The 17754-nt window shown below is 34.5% G+C and overlaps 2 protein-coding genes across 10 annotated transcripts in view; both read left to right on the top strand.

The window, feature by feature from the left end:
* The first annotated feature begins 846 nt into the window (after window positions 1-846).
* On the top strand, window positions 847-1958 carry LOC123009473 (probable peptidyl-tRNA hydrolase 2). The gene is made up of 3 exons (XM_044405831.1): window positions 847-1186; window positions 1231-1517; window positions 1566-1958. The coding sequence occupies exons 1-3, from the start codon at window positions 1088-1090 to the stop codon at window positions 1765-1767; spliced, it is 588 nt and encodes a 195-aa protein (XP_044261766.1). The 5' UTR covers window positions 847-1087; the 3' UTR covers window positions 1768-1958.
* A 240-nt stretch (window positions 1959-2198) lies between these two features.
* LOC123009472 (peripheral plasma membrane protein CASK) overlaps window positions 2199-17754 on the top strand; it is a 68582-nt gene continuing 53026 nt past the window's right edge. Inside the window, exons 1-9 of one of the 9 annotated variants that reach the window (XM_044405830.1) lie at window positions 2199-2797; window positions 11151-11263; window positions 11321-11426; window positions 11909-11986; window positions 14058-14236; window positions 15467-15595; window positions 16192-16367; window positions 16420-16542; window positions 16600-16783. In XM_044405830.1, the coding sequence (XP_044261765.1) occupies window positions 2739-2797; window positions 11151-11263; window positions 11321-11426; window positions 11909-11986; window positions 14058-14236; window positions 15467-15595; window positions 16192-16367; window positions 16420-16542; window positions 16600-16783 (1147 nt within the window). In that variant the 5' untranslated portion in view covers window positions 2199-2738. The remainder of the gene's footprint in view (window positions 2798-11150; window positions 11264-11320; window positions 11427-11908; window positions 11987-14057; window positions 14237-15466; window positions 15596-16191; window positions 16368-16419; window positions 16543-16599; window positions 16784-17754) is intronic. The other 8 variants (XM_044405821.1, XM_044405825.1, XM_044405822.1 and 5 more) reach the window with 8 other exon arrangements.

The following is a 17754-nucleotide window of genomic DNA, read 5'->3' as shown; positions in this document are numbered from 1 at the left end:
AAAGTATACATTATTATCAATTATTATTGGAAATTAGTTGAAACAATAAAAATTTAATTAACAACAATTTATTATTAATTAATAAGTGACACTAATGACAGAACTAGAGCTTTCAAAAAAGTAGAGCGGCACAAATAAAGTTACATGCAAAAAAATTCCAAAGCTGGCTAGATGAAAATCATTTATAACCACTCTGTACATTCGTTTGATATCAGTCAATTTTTCTTTTTATTCTTGCGTCAATACTGCCAACACCCAAACATGTTCCTAAATCGTTGGACTTTTTTACGGTGGACATGGATGCTGATTTTTCCTTGCATCATTTTACGTTGGATTATTTTACGGTGGACAAAATTATGTTGGACCAATTTACATTGGATTATTTTACGTTGGACACTTTTACTTGGGATAAAATTACTTTAGATTATTTTACTTTGGACAATTTTGTATGCGTCCGTCATTTTCATAATGTAAACTCTAAAACAACCTTTACATTAATAACCTCATTTTTTACTCTTGTTATGTTTATGTCATTTTGACTTATTTATTTTCAAAAATAATAACGGGTAGGCAGCAGATCACAGCGATGTTTTAATTACACTTAGTTCAATTAATAAATTTCCTGAGACAGACAAATTGTTTAATTAACTCTTAATAAAAAAAGTTTAATTGTCAAATGTCAGTTATGATGACAGTAAAGGGTATTTTACGGTGAAGTGACAGAAAAATACTACCCGAAACTTTAATTCCAAATGTGACGGTGAGACCACAATTTTGACGTACGTCACTAGCTCTGTGTTACTTTAATCACATTTGTTAAAGTGAGATAAACAGCGTGACCGACCTTACGCAAATACTTAGCGAGAGAGCAATAGGGCTGTTTACAAATGTTGAAAAGAAATAGCTATTTGGTACGTCTTTCGAGTTATTAATTGATCCAAACGCATAAATATAAAAAGGGACTTAGTCATAAGTCATATTATTAATTTTCCAAGTGTGAACCTGGCTGTAAAACGGGAATGAGAGGGGGGAAGCGTCAGCGCTTAGTGTGAGATTTTGACAAGTGAGGTTATGTTCAAGTCACAGTATGGAGGCCACAAATCGCCCCTACGCTAAGTTCCAGCCTAACGAGGAGTACCTCGAGGCCCTCATCTCTATGGGCATTTCGGAAAACCACGCCCAAGAAGTGTGTATTGAGCCCCTAATTCCTCTTTGATTTCTCTCTTGCAGGCCTTGTTTTGTACCGGTAACGAGTCAGTAGAAGCGGCCGTGAGTTATGTCTTTACGAATTTACTCCACGAAGACAACGATGACGAAAATCTTGTGCCCCCTGGCGCCGAGAACAACGTCGACGAGTCACCTAAGAGGTACAAAATGACATTTGTGGTAAACACAGCGCTGAAAATGGGGCTCGGCAAAACGGCCGCGCAAGTGGCACACGCGTGTTTGGGGCTGTATAGAGAGATGAGGATAACGGGGGACAGGGAGGATGCGTTGAATGAGTGGGATTATTTTGGGTAAAGTGGGAGTTTTTGTGGTTGACAATGGGTGAGTTGGGTTTTTAGGGAGAAGAAAATTATTCTCAAGGGGGAGAATACCGAGCATTTAGAAGCGTTGTTTAATAAAGCGAAAGAAATGAATGTTCCGTGTTATTTAGTGTCAGATGCTGGTCACACACAGATACCGCCAGGGTCTGTCACAGTTTTGAGTGTTTTTGGGGATGAAGAGGAAGTTAATGCCATCACAGGAACTTTAAGTTTGTTATAATGACTAGAATTCCATTTAATTGTAAGGTTTAAGACCATGAATTCCCTTGACTCCCTTCTAGTGTGAACGCATGTTTTTTATTTTTAGTACCGCTTAGATGTAAATTATTTATTTTTAATGTTATAAGAGTTATCTTATAGTCAAGTGCACATGACGTGTATACGATCCAGAATAAATTTTTGTTGCAAAAAGTGTATTTGTTTTAACGCGGAAATCCTTCGTTACGCCACTGGTTTCGACCCAATTAAACCTAAAGTAATTACATGCAGTAAATAGTATTGAAGAGACGCCAGCTTTTCAAACCGATAATTAATAAAATCGGGCCGATGATTAGAGCCGGTCCTGTAAACTTCAAACCAATTTAGTTTTTTTTCATGGCTTTGTTGTGGCACCATTCCGACCTGTCAAATCCCATCGAAAATTAATCAAATTCGTTATTAATGAAACTCGTCCCCGGAAACCGATGAATGCTCCACCTTTCTCGTAAAACCCCTGATCTGAATACCTTTTGCTGGGTTAAAATCGTTGTTGGATTTACAAAGTGTGAAACAAGGTTAAGTTGTCAAACTGACATTTGCGTGTGAAAAACCAGGACCGGGTTTCCAGTTGGCCGCACCCACCGGTATCTAAATCAGTCATTAAACTCCAAACAAACCCATTCCGAGGTGTTAAAAAGCTGGTCCGTTGTGTTAAAATCCGCGGCGCGACGCTGCGCATGTGTTTTAGGCGTTATCCCGGCCGGCGTTGCGCCTGTTCCTGTCACAGCTGTCAGTTTGTGGCTGTTTATTAGCGTGTTGTTGGGTGTGTGCGTCGTGCGGCGGTGAAAACGTCCGATTGTTGTGGTGTTTGTTTGCGGAGTTCCGTTCGCCGCCCCCGAGTCGGTCGCCGCCAGTGGTAGGCAACCCGGATGGGCCTGTGCTGAACTGCTTGCCTAGCTGCCGGCGTCGCCGCCCCACAGGCATGGTCTAACGATGGCCGACGAGGAAGTTCTCTTCGACGACGTCTACGATCTCTGCGAGGAGATCGGAAGGTAAGGGGGCTGGGGTGGTCACTTTGTGGGGTTGATGGAGCGTTAAAATGCATTTGACACGAGGGTGGCGTGCTGGAGCAGGGCCGGAGTTCGCGGGTAGGGTGGAAATTGGGCGGTGAATTGTGGTAATTGGGTGGTGGCAAGCCAGGTTTATTTTTTGTAATCACTGAATTAAAAATACATTATAAAATGCAGGGATTGAGTGGTTTTAATCAGTGGTTTTCCAATAATTCACCAATAAAAAAAATTACTTGTTATTTCATTAAACACGGCACTTTAAATTACACTGGCGGACACGGAATTTTGGACATCAAATTTATGTCAGTTCAAAAAATGTCAATGTAAGCCACGCTTTATTGTCATTATGATTGACGTTTGAAACTAAAATTTAAAAGTTTTAGTTGAAATTGATATTTGGCGTCGATTTTCCGAAACAATAATGCCAGCAATACGTGTTTTTATATCAGTTTAATAAATTATTTTGATTTGTTATCACTTTTTCTATAACTAACAGGATAAAAATTATAAAAACAAAAAGTGAGGTTAGTTGCCTAAGGTCCGTTTTACATTTTTATGTCAGTCGGATGACAAATTGTCCAAAATTCCGTGTCCGCCAGTGTATGTGTGTCATAAAAAAATTGTTATTTATTCCACGAGTGGTTTATCATCCACGAGGTGAAATAAAGCGTCCGATTTACACTCAAACGAGTTGAATACAACATTTTATTCTTCGAATTAGACTCAATGAGGCTTAAACTTGCTTTAAATCTAAATAAAAGCATTTTTCTTGTTCAAATCCAAAAAATTGACAGTCAGTAGAAATAAATAAGTATAAGTAGGCCTCGACGATTTGACAAATTACTTAATGAAGGTTTTTACTTTTTAACTAGTTTTATTAAAATTTGGAACAGAAATGGTCTTGTAATACCTACAGGGTGAAATCTGTCATATTAAATTTCCGTGATCAAAGAATGACATCGAAATAAATGTCACACGGGAATTTTGACACTTGCACCTACAGTAATTGACCATCATTGACCTAAGATTTAAATATACTTTATTGTTTTTGTAGTTATTGACGTCATTTAAACCTTCTTAATTGGCTAATTAGTTTTTTTATTTAAATCAGTTACTGTTGTTTTATGTGATAAGAATAATTGCATGAAACATTTGTTTTATTGTTTTGCTATTTAGTAATGTTAGTTCTATTTAAACAATGATTGTTATTATTGCTGTTTGGTGGCTCAATTACAAATATAAAATTATACAATTTTTATCGTAAACGTTTAGAATGAAATAAGAAAATTAGAATGCTAAGAAGTATTTTTGATGTTTAAATGTAGTGTTTTTATTAAAAACATAATAAAAATGGGATAATTTTTTTATCTGTCTAAAAACCAATACAAAGAAACTTTTAGTTTCGGTTATTTGGGTCAATTTTAGCCAATCAAAACACAATTACACTGGGAATTTTCTACTTACAAAATTGTCGGGAAATTATTTGCATTACCTTGTTTTTATTGAATGACAACAATTTTTTTGATCAGAGGTCTGGTTATTGTCGAAATTTTTGTATTATAAAGGGTGTGTCAGAACTTGCGCCCCAGAGAAATGTTTTAAGTAAGATAAGATACCAGGAACATGGAAAAAATGTTTAAAAAATTCTCTGTTCAAAAATTGTAATTTCTTTTTTGACATTTCACATTTTTTTATGTCTGTTTAATGATACTAATGATGTTGTATATGTTTTTTTCAAATTATTTAGTAAAGGTACAATTTTTTTTTGATTTTTTTAATAATAATAATTATTATTTAATAAATCTTACGTTATTTTTGATTTCAAAAGGGACGAAAATTTATTATTGTGATGGCATACAAATGATGTATTGAAATCAATTTTTTGAGGTATACGTGAATGCTAAATAACTAGTACCGTGCGATAAAAAAAATAAATTAGAGTAGGCGGTGATTAAAGTCCTTCAGATGGCAATCCTGATTTTTGACATTAAATGTCAGCGAAAACTTTGACAAGTTTGCGTTGTATTCATTGTGAGTGAAATAATGTTCACTTTAGAGCAGAAGATTTTTATTGTTGCAAGTTATTACAAAAATGTTGTACAGGACGAAAACGGTAAATGGTCATTTTCACTTTCAGTTTGTGTTGAAAATTTCCAGCCCAGATTCCCAGCCAATGTCTTGCCAACTGTAGAATTTAATCGACGCCTACTCTAATTTTTTTTTTTGATCGCACGGTAGTAGTTGTAAAAGTTTAAATACAAATTTTGGAGAAGTTATGTTGAATCCCTCTATTTTCAGAGGGTTTTTATGGAGGTTTTTTTCATTTCAACTAGAGTTTAATTTGCGAAATTGGTTAGACGTAATACTTTCGAGCAAGAGACATTGAAGTTATTATGGACCACAAATCAAACGGAAAACAATTACGCTCTTTGTTACACAATTTTATTGTTTCCTAATTGAAGATTTATCATTTCACAATTATTACGGCAAGTTCTTGATTTAATTTTACAGCTTAGTCTAATTTTCTCCGTGAATTAATTAATTCACTATGAATTTAATTATTTCAATGCTAGCTAGCTACTGTACACTATGCAGTTTGAAACTTATCATTCAATTCTCTTTTCTTATTACATTTTAAAATAACTTAGTTTAGTTTGAAGTCTGAGAATTTTATTGTCCAGAGCACGTAATAAAATGCGAATTTTGAAAATCTATTTTTGCATAAATCTATTTGTGTGCAAATAATGCAGGTCGATGAGAGACTTTTTATGTTAGTCTTCAAAAAATTGCAATTAGTAAGTGGTTTAACGAATTATGCTCTTCAAAATATATATTTGAACATTATTCATATGTTAGCTGCAAATAGCTGATTTCATTGTATATTCTTTATTTACATGATCTCGGTTTTACGACGTTTAAAGTTTAAAGGGTATTTTATGTTTTTCTATTTTATTCTATGGTTTTCGTTTTGTAAGGTTGATTACGGTAATTTTTGAATCTTAATAATGTTTTTCTTTTGGTTTTCCTCGTGTCAAATATATTTCACTATTTCTCAACTATTTCCCACCTAAATATGACTAAATGACACAAGTAAAAGTTTTACCTTTCAGACGTGGAGTAAAAACTCCCTATTTTCGCTTAAGAGTTTGTAGATCATCTGCATTCGAAATTTTCTATTACTAACTGCACTAGTCATGCAAAAGTTTAATCAATAAACTTAGCTTAGCTGCATTTTTTGCATCACTGCGTTTGGCAAAATAAACGTTTATCTTCGCCACATAAACTATCACTTTTATTTCTAATAACATAATATACTGTTATGTTACAATTAGTGTTTATTACAATAATAATAGAAAGTAGTGTAAGTAATGACGACTTATCATCAGTTTTATAATAGTTTATGAAAGAAATTAATTAAAAAATGTTAGGTAAAAATAATACTTACAAGCGTGTAGAAATTATCAAACGATGTTTAGTTTTCTTTAATTTTTTTGTTCTAAAAATGATCTAATCAAAAATGGTAGAATGTTAAACACAACTAAAACAATTGAGTTATGAAAAAATGAAAATTTGCCAATTTGCGTACATTGACTTAACTAAAAAGGGATTTACAACATTATTATTATCTCCTCGAATTTCTATTGTGTAATAAAATAAATATTTCACATTTTGAACCTTTTAATTTCAACACGAAACTTTCTACACACTGATTAAAAGCTTTCATGAATTGTAACATTGTAACCAACATAACGAAGCAAACATTTGCACATACGTATTTTAAGTAATGTGAACTAAACAATTTATAGTATATCAACAGAATTAATGACAAATTTTGGCGTCAATAACAACGAGAAAAAAGAATTTTTATTTTTCATTTGAATTTTTGTATTTCCAGTCGTGGATTTTCTTCTATAATAATTCTAGAATTGCAGTTATGCCGCTGACACGTTAATTTAAATCGTTTAAAAATTCCATCTTCTTTTTTACGTTTTTCCCGTTCCAGTTTGAGTGGGTTTCCGTTTAAAAATTCATTCAATTAGTAATTTTCGTGTATGGCTTTTAATCTGACTTTTTGCGAACTATTCCTAATTGGCCTGTGTCGGAGCCAATAAAATATCATTTATTAGCACTCGAGAGCAAGTTTTATTGGAATTGATTGGACACTAGGTGAAAAGAGCAACGGATTTATTATTCATCACTTTCAACAAACACACAAATTCTTTTATTCCATTTGAGAACGTGTTCGTTTCGTCAAGGGGAAAAAGAATTAATACATATCTGAAAGAGAGCTAAAGAAAGAAGGAAGTTGAAAGAAGTTTTACTGGCGGATGGATGTTCGAGACCCGGTGCGGGAGTAATTTAGTATTTTATTCGCAGCTTTTATGTACTTTTCCATGTTTACCAGACATTTACGTTGCAATAAGATCGAGCTAATAAGCAGCGGATTGTGGGAGAGAAAAATCTCCATCGGTAATTACCACAATTTACAAAGAAAAAATTAAATTAATGTTGGAAACTCGGATTGATTTCTAAGATTGGTTTCTTATCAAGTGGACGATATTAAATTTTTAAGTGCAAGAAAGATTTTGATTGCTTTTAAGAGTTGAAAGTTCTACAAAGTGTTTAAATAGAGGAATGATGAAAAATTTGTTCAGCAACAATGGAGGATCGTAGATGAATTTTTACAGAAAGAAAAGAAAGGTCACTTTGATGTCGGATTAGGTTTTTTAAGCGATTTTTTTGAGAACTTTTTTTTCATTATGTGAAACCTTAATTTGTCGATAGTGGCTTATGCAAGCTTTCAAAACCATAAATAAAATTTAAAGTAAAGTTCTAAAGTAAAAAGTAACGGAAAGGATCTTATGAAAAGGATTTATGATTAATACTTTCCTATTTTATACTTTTTTATGTTCAATTTTGCAATAATTTTAATTTAATATTTGTTGTTTACAAACATTTTTGGTTATAAAATGAATTAGAGAAAACTTACCTACTCTTATTTTTTAAATTTAGTTTTTTTTAATATTATTGCTCTTTATTTATTAGTTATTTTTATTTTTATTTTGTATGTAATGTTAAAGCATGCTTTTATCAATTAATTTCAGTAGATAAAGTAGTCTGTTATCGTCTAGTGAAATAAAGTAATTTTTATCTACTATTTATATTCAAGAGATTCTGGTAGGTGAGTACAAAATAAAACTAAATATTATACACGACAATAAAGATTGTTTATCTATGTTTATCTACTCGTGGTAAACAATTTCTTTATTGTCTTAAATAATAAATAACTAATATTAAAACATAAATATTTAAAACATAAATTTTGTTTAGTGCATATTTCTTCGAATTTTTTTTTGTTTAAAAAAGATAACTAAGTAAAATTTTTGTCATGTTTTGGAATTGTACTTCTTCTTGGATCTTCTTGGTATGGAAACGATGAACAAAAACACGATTGACCCATCACACCAAACTTTTATTTAAAACACAACGCGTTTCAACCACAAAGTGGTCATCCTCAGGTGATAATAGAACTGAAAAACATTTATAAAAGTTTGAGAGTATCTTTAAGATTTTTTCTCGAAGTATCCGTGTTTTTGAAATGAGTTTCTAGATTTGAAGGCTTTTCTTGATACAAAAAGTAAAACTTAGTATTTGATGATGAAATATTACTCATCTCAATTAACGAACAGCTTTTGTGCAGTCAGTTTTATTCTCTTTAAGTAAATGTATTTGCAGAAAATACGTTTTTTTTTGTAAGGAATCATGTTCAACTTTGAACAAATTGCCTTCTTGGCGAAAGTCCAGTTGAAACATAATCGATATTGTGTGGAGTTATTTTTGGTAACGAGAGGACGTAATGATACTTGAGATTGATTATTAGGATTGTTTTCTCATTATTGACGATATTTCTTTTACAGTTAATTATTAAATTTTAAATGGCGTCAAGGTATAAAACAAAAGATAATTGAAGAAGTTATACTTTGCAAGAAAAAGAATAAATAGGAGAAATACAAATGGTGAATTATGTTTCTCTAGATCAAGACCAGTAATACGTATTTATGGTATGGAGCAAGAAAGTTTCTGTCAGAGATGTAAAAATATTACTAGTACTCCAACAAGCTGCTAATAGAATGAACATTTAGAATCATTAAAGTTAATAGCTGGGTTGAAATAAATTTGGAAAGTAGCCAACAAAGATTTGTGGCGTTAAACACTTTTACTTACAACTTAGAAAAATGTAGAGGTTGAGAAGTTTATGAAACTGGAGCAGAAAACTTTCTGTTTGTAAAAATGTCCTGCTACGTTATTTAGCAGCCACTTTATCTCAAGTTTCCAGAATTACGGAATAGATACCTCAATAAAAGCCTTGTCCATTTCTTACGTCAACACAAAACTGGTAGCAATATCGCAACGAAAACTAATTTCACATCTATCGAGTTTTTTAACCTGAAAATTTCATCGAACAAAACTTTATCCATATAATCCAATATTGCTCATTCATAGAGCGCGCCAAGATTGCTTGTTACGATATTAAAAAGTATTTTTTCTACAGACTAGATTAAGAAGGGCGTAAAATCACAATCGGATATTGTCGCCTCCAAGGCTTCCAGAACTGGCAAAATTGTTTGTTTGCTTGTTGAATTATAAAATTTAAACAGGTAGGGATCAGATAAACGTTTGTTTAGGATCGGGACAATTGCGAAATGGCGGATGCGCCATCTTGACTTTGCTTCATTATCCATTATTAAATAAACCTGTACCCGCGGGAACCGTCGAATTATTCGTTAAAATTTTAATTATTTGCTTGGATCCAGGACAGAAGCGAAGTTGATGCTACTTGTGTGATTTTTGCGAGCTATGAAACGGATGGAACGGAATTATTACTTAGTTGAAATGTTTCGTCAGGGCCTAGGTACCACTAGAAATAAAAGATATATGTGATGAAATTGCATCAGAGGTGTTTCAAAATGACCATTTGTCCAATAATCTAGGTTTAATCTACTTCATATTTACAATTATAAACATTTTTTAATGATTCAATGAATTTTATTTTAAAGCAGAGTTTCAGACATGGCAGCACCATACAGATCATTAACATCAAACTTGAAAATTTATTTATTTTTTGATTATTTAAGCTTGACTGTTTGTAAGTTTAATTCTTGTTAGGAGGTGTGTTGATCTTGCTATTCTCCAGAATCGGCGCTTTTAAGTTGGAATTTTTTTCCGTGTAGTATTAACGTTTTCCCAAATTGATGCTGCCGTAGTCTGAGAAAGAAGTTACGAATTTCTCAGATGTATCAATCCGCAGTTTTTAAAATGGTCTTTGAAGGAGACTTTAAAGAGTTAAGCACAACAATATTCCACCCATTTGATGATGATTGCTGTTGGCGGTGTCGGAGACGTAGTAAACGTAACCTATTTTGTCTGAAATCTTCATAACAAATTCTGCGAACGTCAATAACCAACAAATTGAATTAACTCGGGATTCTCGGGTCTATTTTTAACCCCGGTGATGATTTAACAAATCCCGATTGGAATTATTTGGTAAATGAAGCAATTAGTCTGAACTAACATGATCTAAGCTGAGGTTATTGATCATCAAGTAATCAATAATATCTGCTATACACTCTTGAAACAGTTTTTTCTGATTTGCTAATTGTGGAAGGGTAATTTTGCTCTTCAAACACTTGTAGCACCACGAATCGATCACAAGAAACAATATAAAGCTAAGTATATTGCTGACGCTGACAGATTGATTTACTGATAAAATGAACAGGATTTGATGGTCTTTTGAAAATTGATGCGTCACATATCTATTCACAGGTAAATGATTTATTAGCTTTGGGTTACACTGAAATACTATATTTGGGGCCAGATTTTACATGATGGTATTTATTAGTGTCACTCGTTATTGTTCGTTTATTGTAATTTCCTTTTCCATTATCGGATACAAAATGAACAAGCGAATTTACCTCAGCTGTCACATCGTTTGTGTGATCTTTTTCTATTTCTCAGAAATGACAATTTTCAAGTTGTTCTAGTTTGGTTCGTTAATAAGTGTCAAATTACAAATTTTGCAGACTCATAACAGCTCTTGCTTTGAAAGTAATTCCCGATTCGTTTAAGCGAATTATCATCAAATTAAAAGTTTGTAGAGTTTCTCTAAGTTCTCTCCTGACGAGTATGCCGTTATTGACTTGTTTCCAACACGTAATAAAATCGTCGTTTGTTTTTAAGAGACATTAAACTGGTTGCAAAGTTTTCCTCCTCAATGAAAGTTTCGTGTTTCCCAGTTGGGTCAGTTCGTAATGAGGCGATTTTTTTTTTGTTCCAGGGGACCATTTAGCATAGTTAGACGTTGTATTCACCGCCAAACCGGTCAACAATTTGCTGCGAAGATCGTAGATGTCGCCAAATTTACTTCTAGTCCTGGCCTTAGTACGGATGGTATGTCCCACTCGCTACGTTCAAGACTGACGAAACTTCATTTATTTCTGTTTGCAGATTTGAAGCGAGAAGCCACAATATGTCATATGTTGAAGCATCCGCATATAGTCGAATTATTAGAAACATACTCGTCCGAAGGGATGTTATATATGGTGTTCGAATAGTAAGTTTTGTTTACATAATGAAAATGTCTTTTTCGGGGAAACGTGCCCAGACTTGACAAAGTTTGCGCGGTCGCTCGAGCGAAAATTTGCTATATGTTCGCGTAATCGATCGAGGAAAAGTAGGCAAAGCTTTGAATTCAATCAACACTACGGGAGAGTGATAGCTCAGTCTTTCCAGGATTGAATTATTGATTATTGTCGAAATGAAATTGTTGATATTAGAGTTCCTGGGTTTTATTTCGACATTTTTGCTACATTTAGGGACTCATAGGTTTCGGTCTTACGGTAGGTCGGCAGTATCGATTTCTGCTTTCTTAATAAAAATGCAAATTGTTTTTCTCTGCTATCAATTTTTATATCTCGGGGAGTCCCCTAGACGCATAAATCCTGCCATTTTGTTAATATTCCAAGGTTAGTCGAGTATGCAATTCAACCTTAGCTCGAGACACGTGTACTAATACCATTTATCACCCTGTTTCAGCATGGACGGTTCCGACCTGTGTTACGAAGTGGTACGGAGAGCATCCTCGGGATTCGTTTACAGTGAGGCTGTAGCTAGGCAAGTAGAATTTATTATCCGACGTGCTGTGGCAGACATGAAATTCACATTTTTACGATGACATGTTCAGGTGTAATTTGGGAATAAGAACGGTGGTGGCGCGTTTTTAGTCTTTGCGACACACGAAAGCATCTCCGAGAGATTGCCGACAGTTTAAATAATTGAATTTTGGAAATTTAAACGCGTTTACAACGAGGGTGACGGGAATGCCGAACAATAGGCAGGGTTGACGGTGTCACGCTTTATAAGTTGGCGAGAAGGTTGAATGCGCAGTAGATTCGCATGTTGTTTCATACGCGGGAACTTCAACTTCAACATTTTCTAGTCACATAACCAGTTGCTTTTACTGCGACAGTTTACAAAATCTTTAATTATTCGATTAAAAAAAAAAAAAACAAGTAAAAATAAATTCAATACTAAAGTAATCCGAATTAAGTTGTCAGTTACTTTACATTGCCAAACATTAAATTAATCGCGAATTAAAATTTGATTGCAATTAAGGATGCTTTCTAAATCAGCCCACAAGGTACTTTTATGTATTCTTGCTGTTTACTTAAAACATAAAGAGTCTAAGTTTTTGTTAAAATTATGGGTGCCGGTGAATTGCGCTCACTTCAAGCAAGGCATTTAAATTTCTATAGTGTACTGCGCTCAGAAAATTTTTACTTACCTGCGTTGCGTTCCCTAAGTGAAGTGCGCTCAGGTCGGTCTCAGTGTCTCAGTGTGATGTAAAGAATTAAATTAATAAAAATGAAATTTTCAGGCTAATGAAAATATGGATGAACCAGTTGCAAATGTGTACTTTGCATTTCGAAATAAACAAATACGAAGTAGGTTATTATTTACATTTACTGAACACAAACATGTATAGGTACATTACATAACAGTGTTTTATAAAATTTACTTAATCTTATAAGATACACATTTCACAAAAGTGGATCGATCTATTTGCTTCTCTTTAATTTTTTTTTTTGAGTAAAGCATTCTTTTTAATATAGGGTGCATCTCAGAGTGTACCCGAAAAAGTGCTTTCTAAAATTTTGAAGCACCAACCCATGGGTGGGTACCCCATGTGATCCTACTGAGCGCAGTTCACCTTGAGGATTAGCGATTTTTATTAGCCTTATATCTATTTCGACAACTGAGCGTAATTCACCCTGCCTTCGTCTTTACGAATTTTCAAAGAGAATTTGGGAAATAAAAATCTTATTTAAAACACAATTAATTTCTATTTATAATTTAATAAATTCTTACTTGCTTTCTCTATTTCCCCTATTGGCACTCACTAATTACTCTAAATTTAAAATATCGTGCACTACTAAATGTCTATTAGGCACTCGAAAATACCCAACACGCGCGCACCATTTCTACATATTTTTGCAGTGAACCACGAAATAAGTAATTTATTCGGATAATTATTACAATTCAACCGTATTAATTTCCTGAAAAAACGGCAAAACCCACAAATGCCTATTTTGTAACAGTTTTGTTGTAAAAGGTCTTGGTTCGGGACTGCGTAATTTCGCTATTCGCAACGTCACAAAATGATTCAAATATTACAAAATTCCATGTTCACCATTTTGTGCGCTCTTGATAAATTATGGAAGATGAAATTATGTATTTTATCTTTATGAAATAAGAAGAGATTATTATATGAGTTTAGTTTCTTATTTGGATAGCGTCTTGGTGCGTCCAAACATGAACTTGCATAGGCGAATTCTCCGGATTATTTTACACAATATCCGATTTTTGATATAATATACATTTTTTAATTTTAATTTTGACACGTAAAAGTTAAATTTCACATTGGAGCAATTCAAGTTTCTTTTCTAGTGAACGCAAAAGTCTATTGCTTGAATTTTGAATACCAAACTGCGGAGTTGACGAGATTCATGCGTGCTCTTTTTTATGTAAACATGTTTGCAGAGAGTGTTCTTTAATATAAACATTTGAGGATTTTGAAAAACTTTTTTTTACAGAGTATGTGAAATTGGTTAATAGCGTCTTATTTTTAAAATTGACTATAAAATCGCTTTATCTCAATTCGAAAAATCACTTTGTGGCTTTTTAGTCATTACATGCGCCAGATCCTCGAGGCGTTGCGGTACTGCCACGAGAACGACATCGTCCATAGGGACATCAAACCGGAATGTATCCTTTTAGCCACTAAGGAGAATTCGGCGCCTGTGAAACTTGGAGGTTTTGGAGTCGCCGTCCAATTACCCGATAGACATCCGGCTAATCCGGGAGGTAAGTTTAAATTTGATTATTTTCGGGCGCTACACGTAATTTTTAGACTTTGAATTTTATTACACTGGCGTATCACGACGACACGAAAAGAGACTTTTTACCATCTGGTTTTTGACATATCTTGAAAGTTTCAAGTCAGCGCTTGCAATAAAACTAAACTCCAATGGTGATTTTTCAATTTATTCTAGATTAAAGTGAGTCGAGCTTACGAGGAAAATACTGTGACATGACTTTACATAAATAGACGAAAATTAATTACTACTTGCGATCGATGAGTCGGCGAAGTTTCAAGCATTAAATAAAAACGCTTGTTTGGTGTAAAATTTCTCTTTGACGGCTCGATTCTCGAACTTATTGTTGCTGCGGATAACGAACATGAGAAAAAGCAAAGTGGGTCAGACTTTGCACTAAAACTAAATGAACTGAAGAAAATTCTCGCTCGCTTCTATTGTCTATAACCTCCTCTCACCCTATATCAATTTTAACTGCGTCCCATTTGACCCAAACAAATTCATTACATCGCTTTCTTATCAGCTCACCAATCGAATTAACCACAAACAACGAAAGTGCGGAGCTTGGAAATTGAGAGTAAAAGAAAAAAAAGTTTTTTTTTTGGGTCGTCGTGATGCTTGGGAAAAACGATCATAATTCGATGGTCGAGGGCTAGGGAATTGTATTCAAATGTATGCAGACTGCTCGAAGGTGGAACGGTATTATTACAAGCGACCTACTTAGTTATTTCGCTCAATAAGAGGGAATACCTGAGTTTACGCTGGTTTAATTTTGCATACTGGTTCTTCACGAGAAGCTAATTAGTAACGATTGTTGGGAGGCGGTTAATTAATTAAAGAAGCAAAGTTTTGACTGTTGAAGCCAGAATTGCAGCAATCATAAAAATAAATAATTTGTGTATCGAGTAACAAAGGGATAATTGTTGCTCAAAACCGGTTTGAGACATGGTAATGTCACGGAAATTGTTTCTTTCTATGTTTTCAAACCGGTTGTACATCTGACTGTGTTGTTGTTCTACAAGTGGTTTGAGAGAAAGAACATGTTTTTGTTTTTTCATTCAATTTAAAACATTGAAGGTGATCCAAATAAGACCTAATCGATTAGAAGCCAGATTTTTGCAGTTTTTGTGATAGAATTTAGTTTTTAACCTTTGCCTTACTCTCGGCCATCGACGTGTCATACAAGCATTCATACATTGTATATGTTGGCGGCCTGCAGAATGCCTTGTGTCAGAATACCGGACCAACCTCAGTCCTCTGGGTCAGCAATATCTAAAAACTGACAGAGCTGGTAAGCCACACTCGCCAGCGCTTCTCTTGCACCATCGCAAACGTCGACTGACAGATCGTGAGTACTATCTGTATTTCACAGACAAACTTTATTGTTGGTGTGATTGCTCATGGTCTGTTAGCGGCGTTGTATCCGCTGACCGGAAATATTGCTCTGTTCACACATCATCTTCATACTCATATTATATTTATCTATAAATGCAAAACTTGCCAAAAGTCGGATTTGTATTGTCAGAAATGAAAAGTTTATATTCAAACGAGTGCTCCCTCGACAGTTCTGACGTGCGGAGCTAAGATTGTTTTCCCGAATTTAATATTGTTGACTCGAAAGTGAGAGTTTTTTCATTTTGAGTGATTCATTACCATCAATGGGAAATTCTATGCTTGATGTGATTTAGATACTTCTATCAAACTTAGTTTGTAGTTGGTGTAACGTATATTACGTTAATAATCTCAGAAGGTTCGGTTAGAGTGAAATTGACTTAACTTCTAGGATCAAATTTCCATCTCATTTGTTTTGTCTTAATCATCTCATATGCTGCGCAGTGCACGCTACTGTGTTTCCACTTGATATTTTCAACAACGTTGAAATTGTCAAGTCAAATCCACGTTTTTGTGTCCACTTTCGCCCAAATCTCGTATTTTCTCCTCCAGGCCGAGTAGGATGTCTCAGTTTTATGGCTCCCGAAGTGATCGAAAGGCGATTGTACGGCAAACCTGTGGACATTTGGGGCGCGGGTGTCCTCCTTCATATCCTTCTTTCGGGTGTGTTGCCTTTCCACGGTAGCGGCCGTCGACTGATGGAATCCATTTGCCGTGGCAAACTGCACGTGAGTTACAGTCGACATTTTTCCTGCAATTATAAAAATCGCCGACTTCTAGTTGGATTCGCCGCAGTGGGAGCTCATTAGTGATAGTGCAAAAGACTTAATACAACAAATGTTAACTGTGGATCCCAAACAGAGGATAACGATACAGGAAGTTTTAAATCATAGATGGCTGAGGGTAATTATGGCCGTTTAGATAAGAATGCGTCGACTGGAGTTAGGGGATTTGTTACAGGATCGCGATAAGGGACTAAGGATTCATCTCGGCGAGTCGGTGGAAGAATTAAAAAAATTTAACGCGAGGAGAAAATTAAAAGCAGTGATTTTGAGTGCGGTCAATTCGAGTAAATGGTATCCGTATGACGAAACGAATTCGGACTCGTTTTCGGACTTCGGAGACGACGAAGTCTCGGCGTGCGGTAAGTGATTTGTACTCTTATTTGTTTTGGACGTCAAGTTTTTTTTAATGACGAAAAATTTAGATTGTCAATTTTCGGAGGTAATTGCGTGCTTGATTATGGCTTCCGCTTTAGGTAAAATCGTCTCATTCCCGTGAAATATAGGAACAATTCGGGATGAACTGTTGATGTGCTTACATAAACGTCCTGGGAACGCGGCCATTTATCACGAATTGTTGAAGGTTGTAGTGTTTCCACACCCCCTCTTTAAGAATCGATGTTTGCTACGCAACAAGTAAAAAGGGACGTTTTATTTTGTTTGGTCATCACGAGATTTTCTTTAAGACTGTTTACACAGTGGAGAAAATTTTTCGCTTTTGTTTTATTTAACCAAGAGGCAGGAAAAAGGGCCTGCGGTCGGGAGCACTTTGCTAATGCAAGGGTATTGCGGTTACAAAGCGGTCGCTTGTAGATTTAATTATAAAGCTCCTTTCCGGGTTTTTCTAGGTCTTGTCGGTGGATTAGAGCTGATTGACCGTCTCTTGTATTCCCCGAGGTGTGATCTCACATACGCTCAAGCCAATTTTAATATAAAGTAGATGTTTAACGATGGTAAACTACCCTTTATTTGATTTAACCTTCCAGTAATGAGGCTCGTAATTGCTGGTAAGGAACAATAAAGAACTTTCTTTGTCGTTAAAACATGCAAATTAATTTTGATGAGGAGGAGGCGACAAAGAATTGTATCTATGGTAGAACCGAGTTATAAATGTAAATGACGACACCCGGAATAATTAAAACGGGAAAATCATGTACGCAAAATTTTCAACTATACAGGGTCGAACAGTAATATTTATTCCACTTTGTGTAGGTTATACTCGGAATGAAATTAAATTAAATTAAATGGTTGAGATAATTGTTCTATTCCGAGGGAACTCAGCATCTAAATTTAAACGATTCAAGTTAATTACTGTAAAAATAAATTTTGTCCA

The sequence above is a fragment of the Tribolium madens genome, unplaced genomic scaffold (genome assembly GCF_015345945.1).
Source record: "Tribolium madens isolate multiple individuals breed KSU strain unplaced genomic scaffold, Tmad_KSU_1.1 Scaffold_7;HRSCAF=85;Tcas5.2_LG10, whole genome shotgun sequence".
Lineage (NCBI taxonomy): Eukaryota > Metazoa > Arthropoda > Insecta > Coleoptera > Tenebrionidae > Tribolium > Tribolium madens.
The sequence above is the reverse complement of the archived record's forward strand: the minus strand, read 5'-3'. Positions and strand labels throughout refer to the sequence as shown.

Bases quoted from the DNA above. Each gene is read 5' to 3' on its own strand.
- LOC123009473 (XM_044405831.1), top strand. From the start codon at position 1,088: ATGGAGGCCACAAATCGCCCCTACGCTAAGTTCCAGCCTAACGAGGAG. The intron at 1,187-1,230 runs GTGTGTATTGAG...TCTCTCTTGCAG, and splicing joins CGGAAAACCACGCCCAAGAA to GCCTTGTTTTGTACCGGTAA. The intron at 1,518-1,565 runs GTAAAGTGGGAG...TTGGGTTTTTAG, and splicing joins AATGAGTGGGATTATTTTGG to GGAGAAGAAAATTATTCTCA.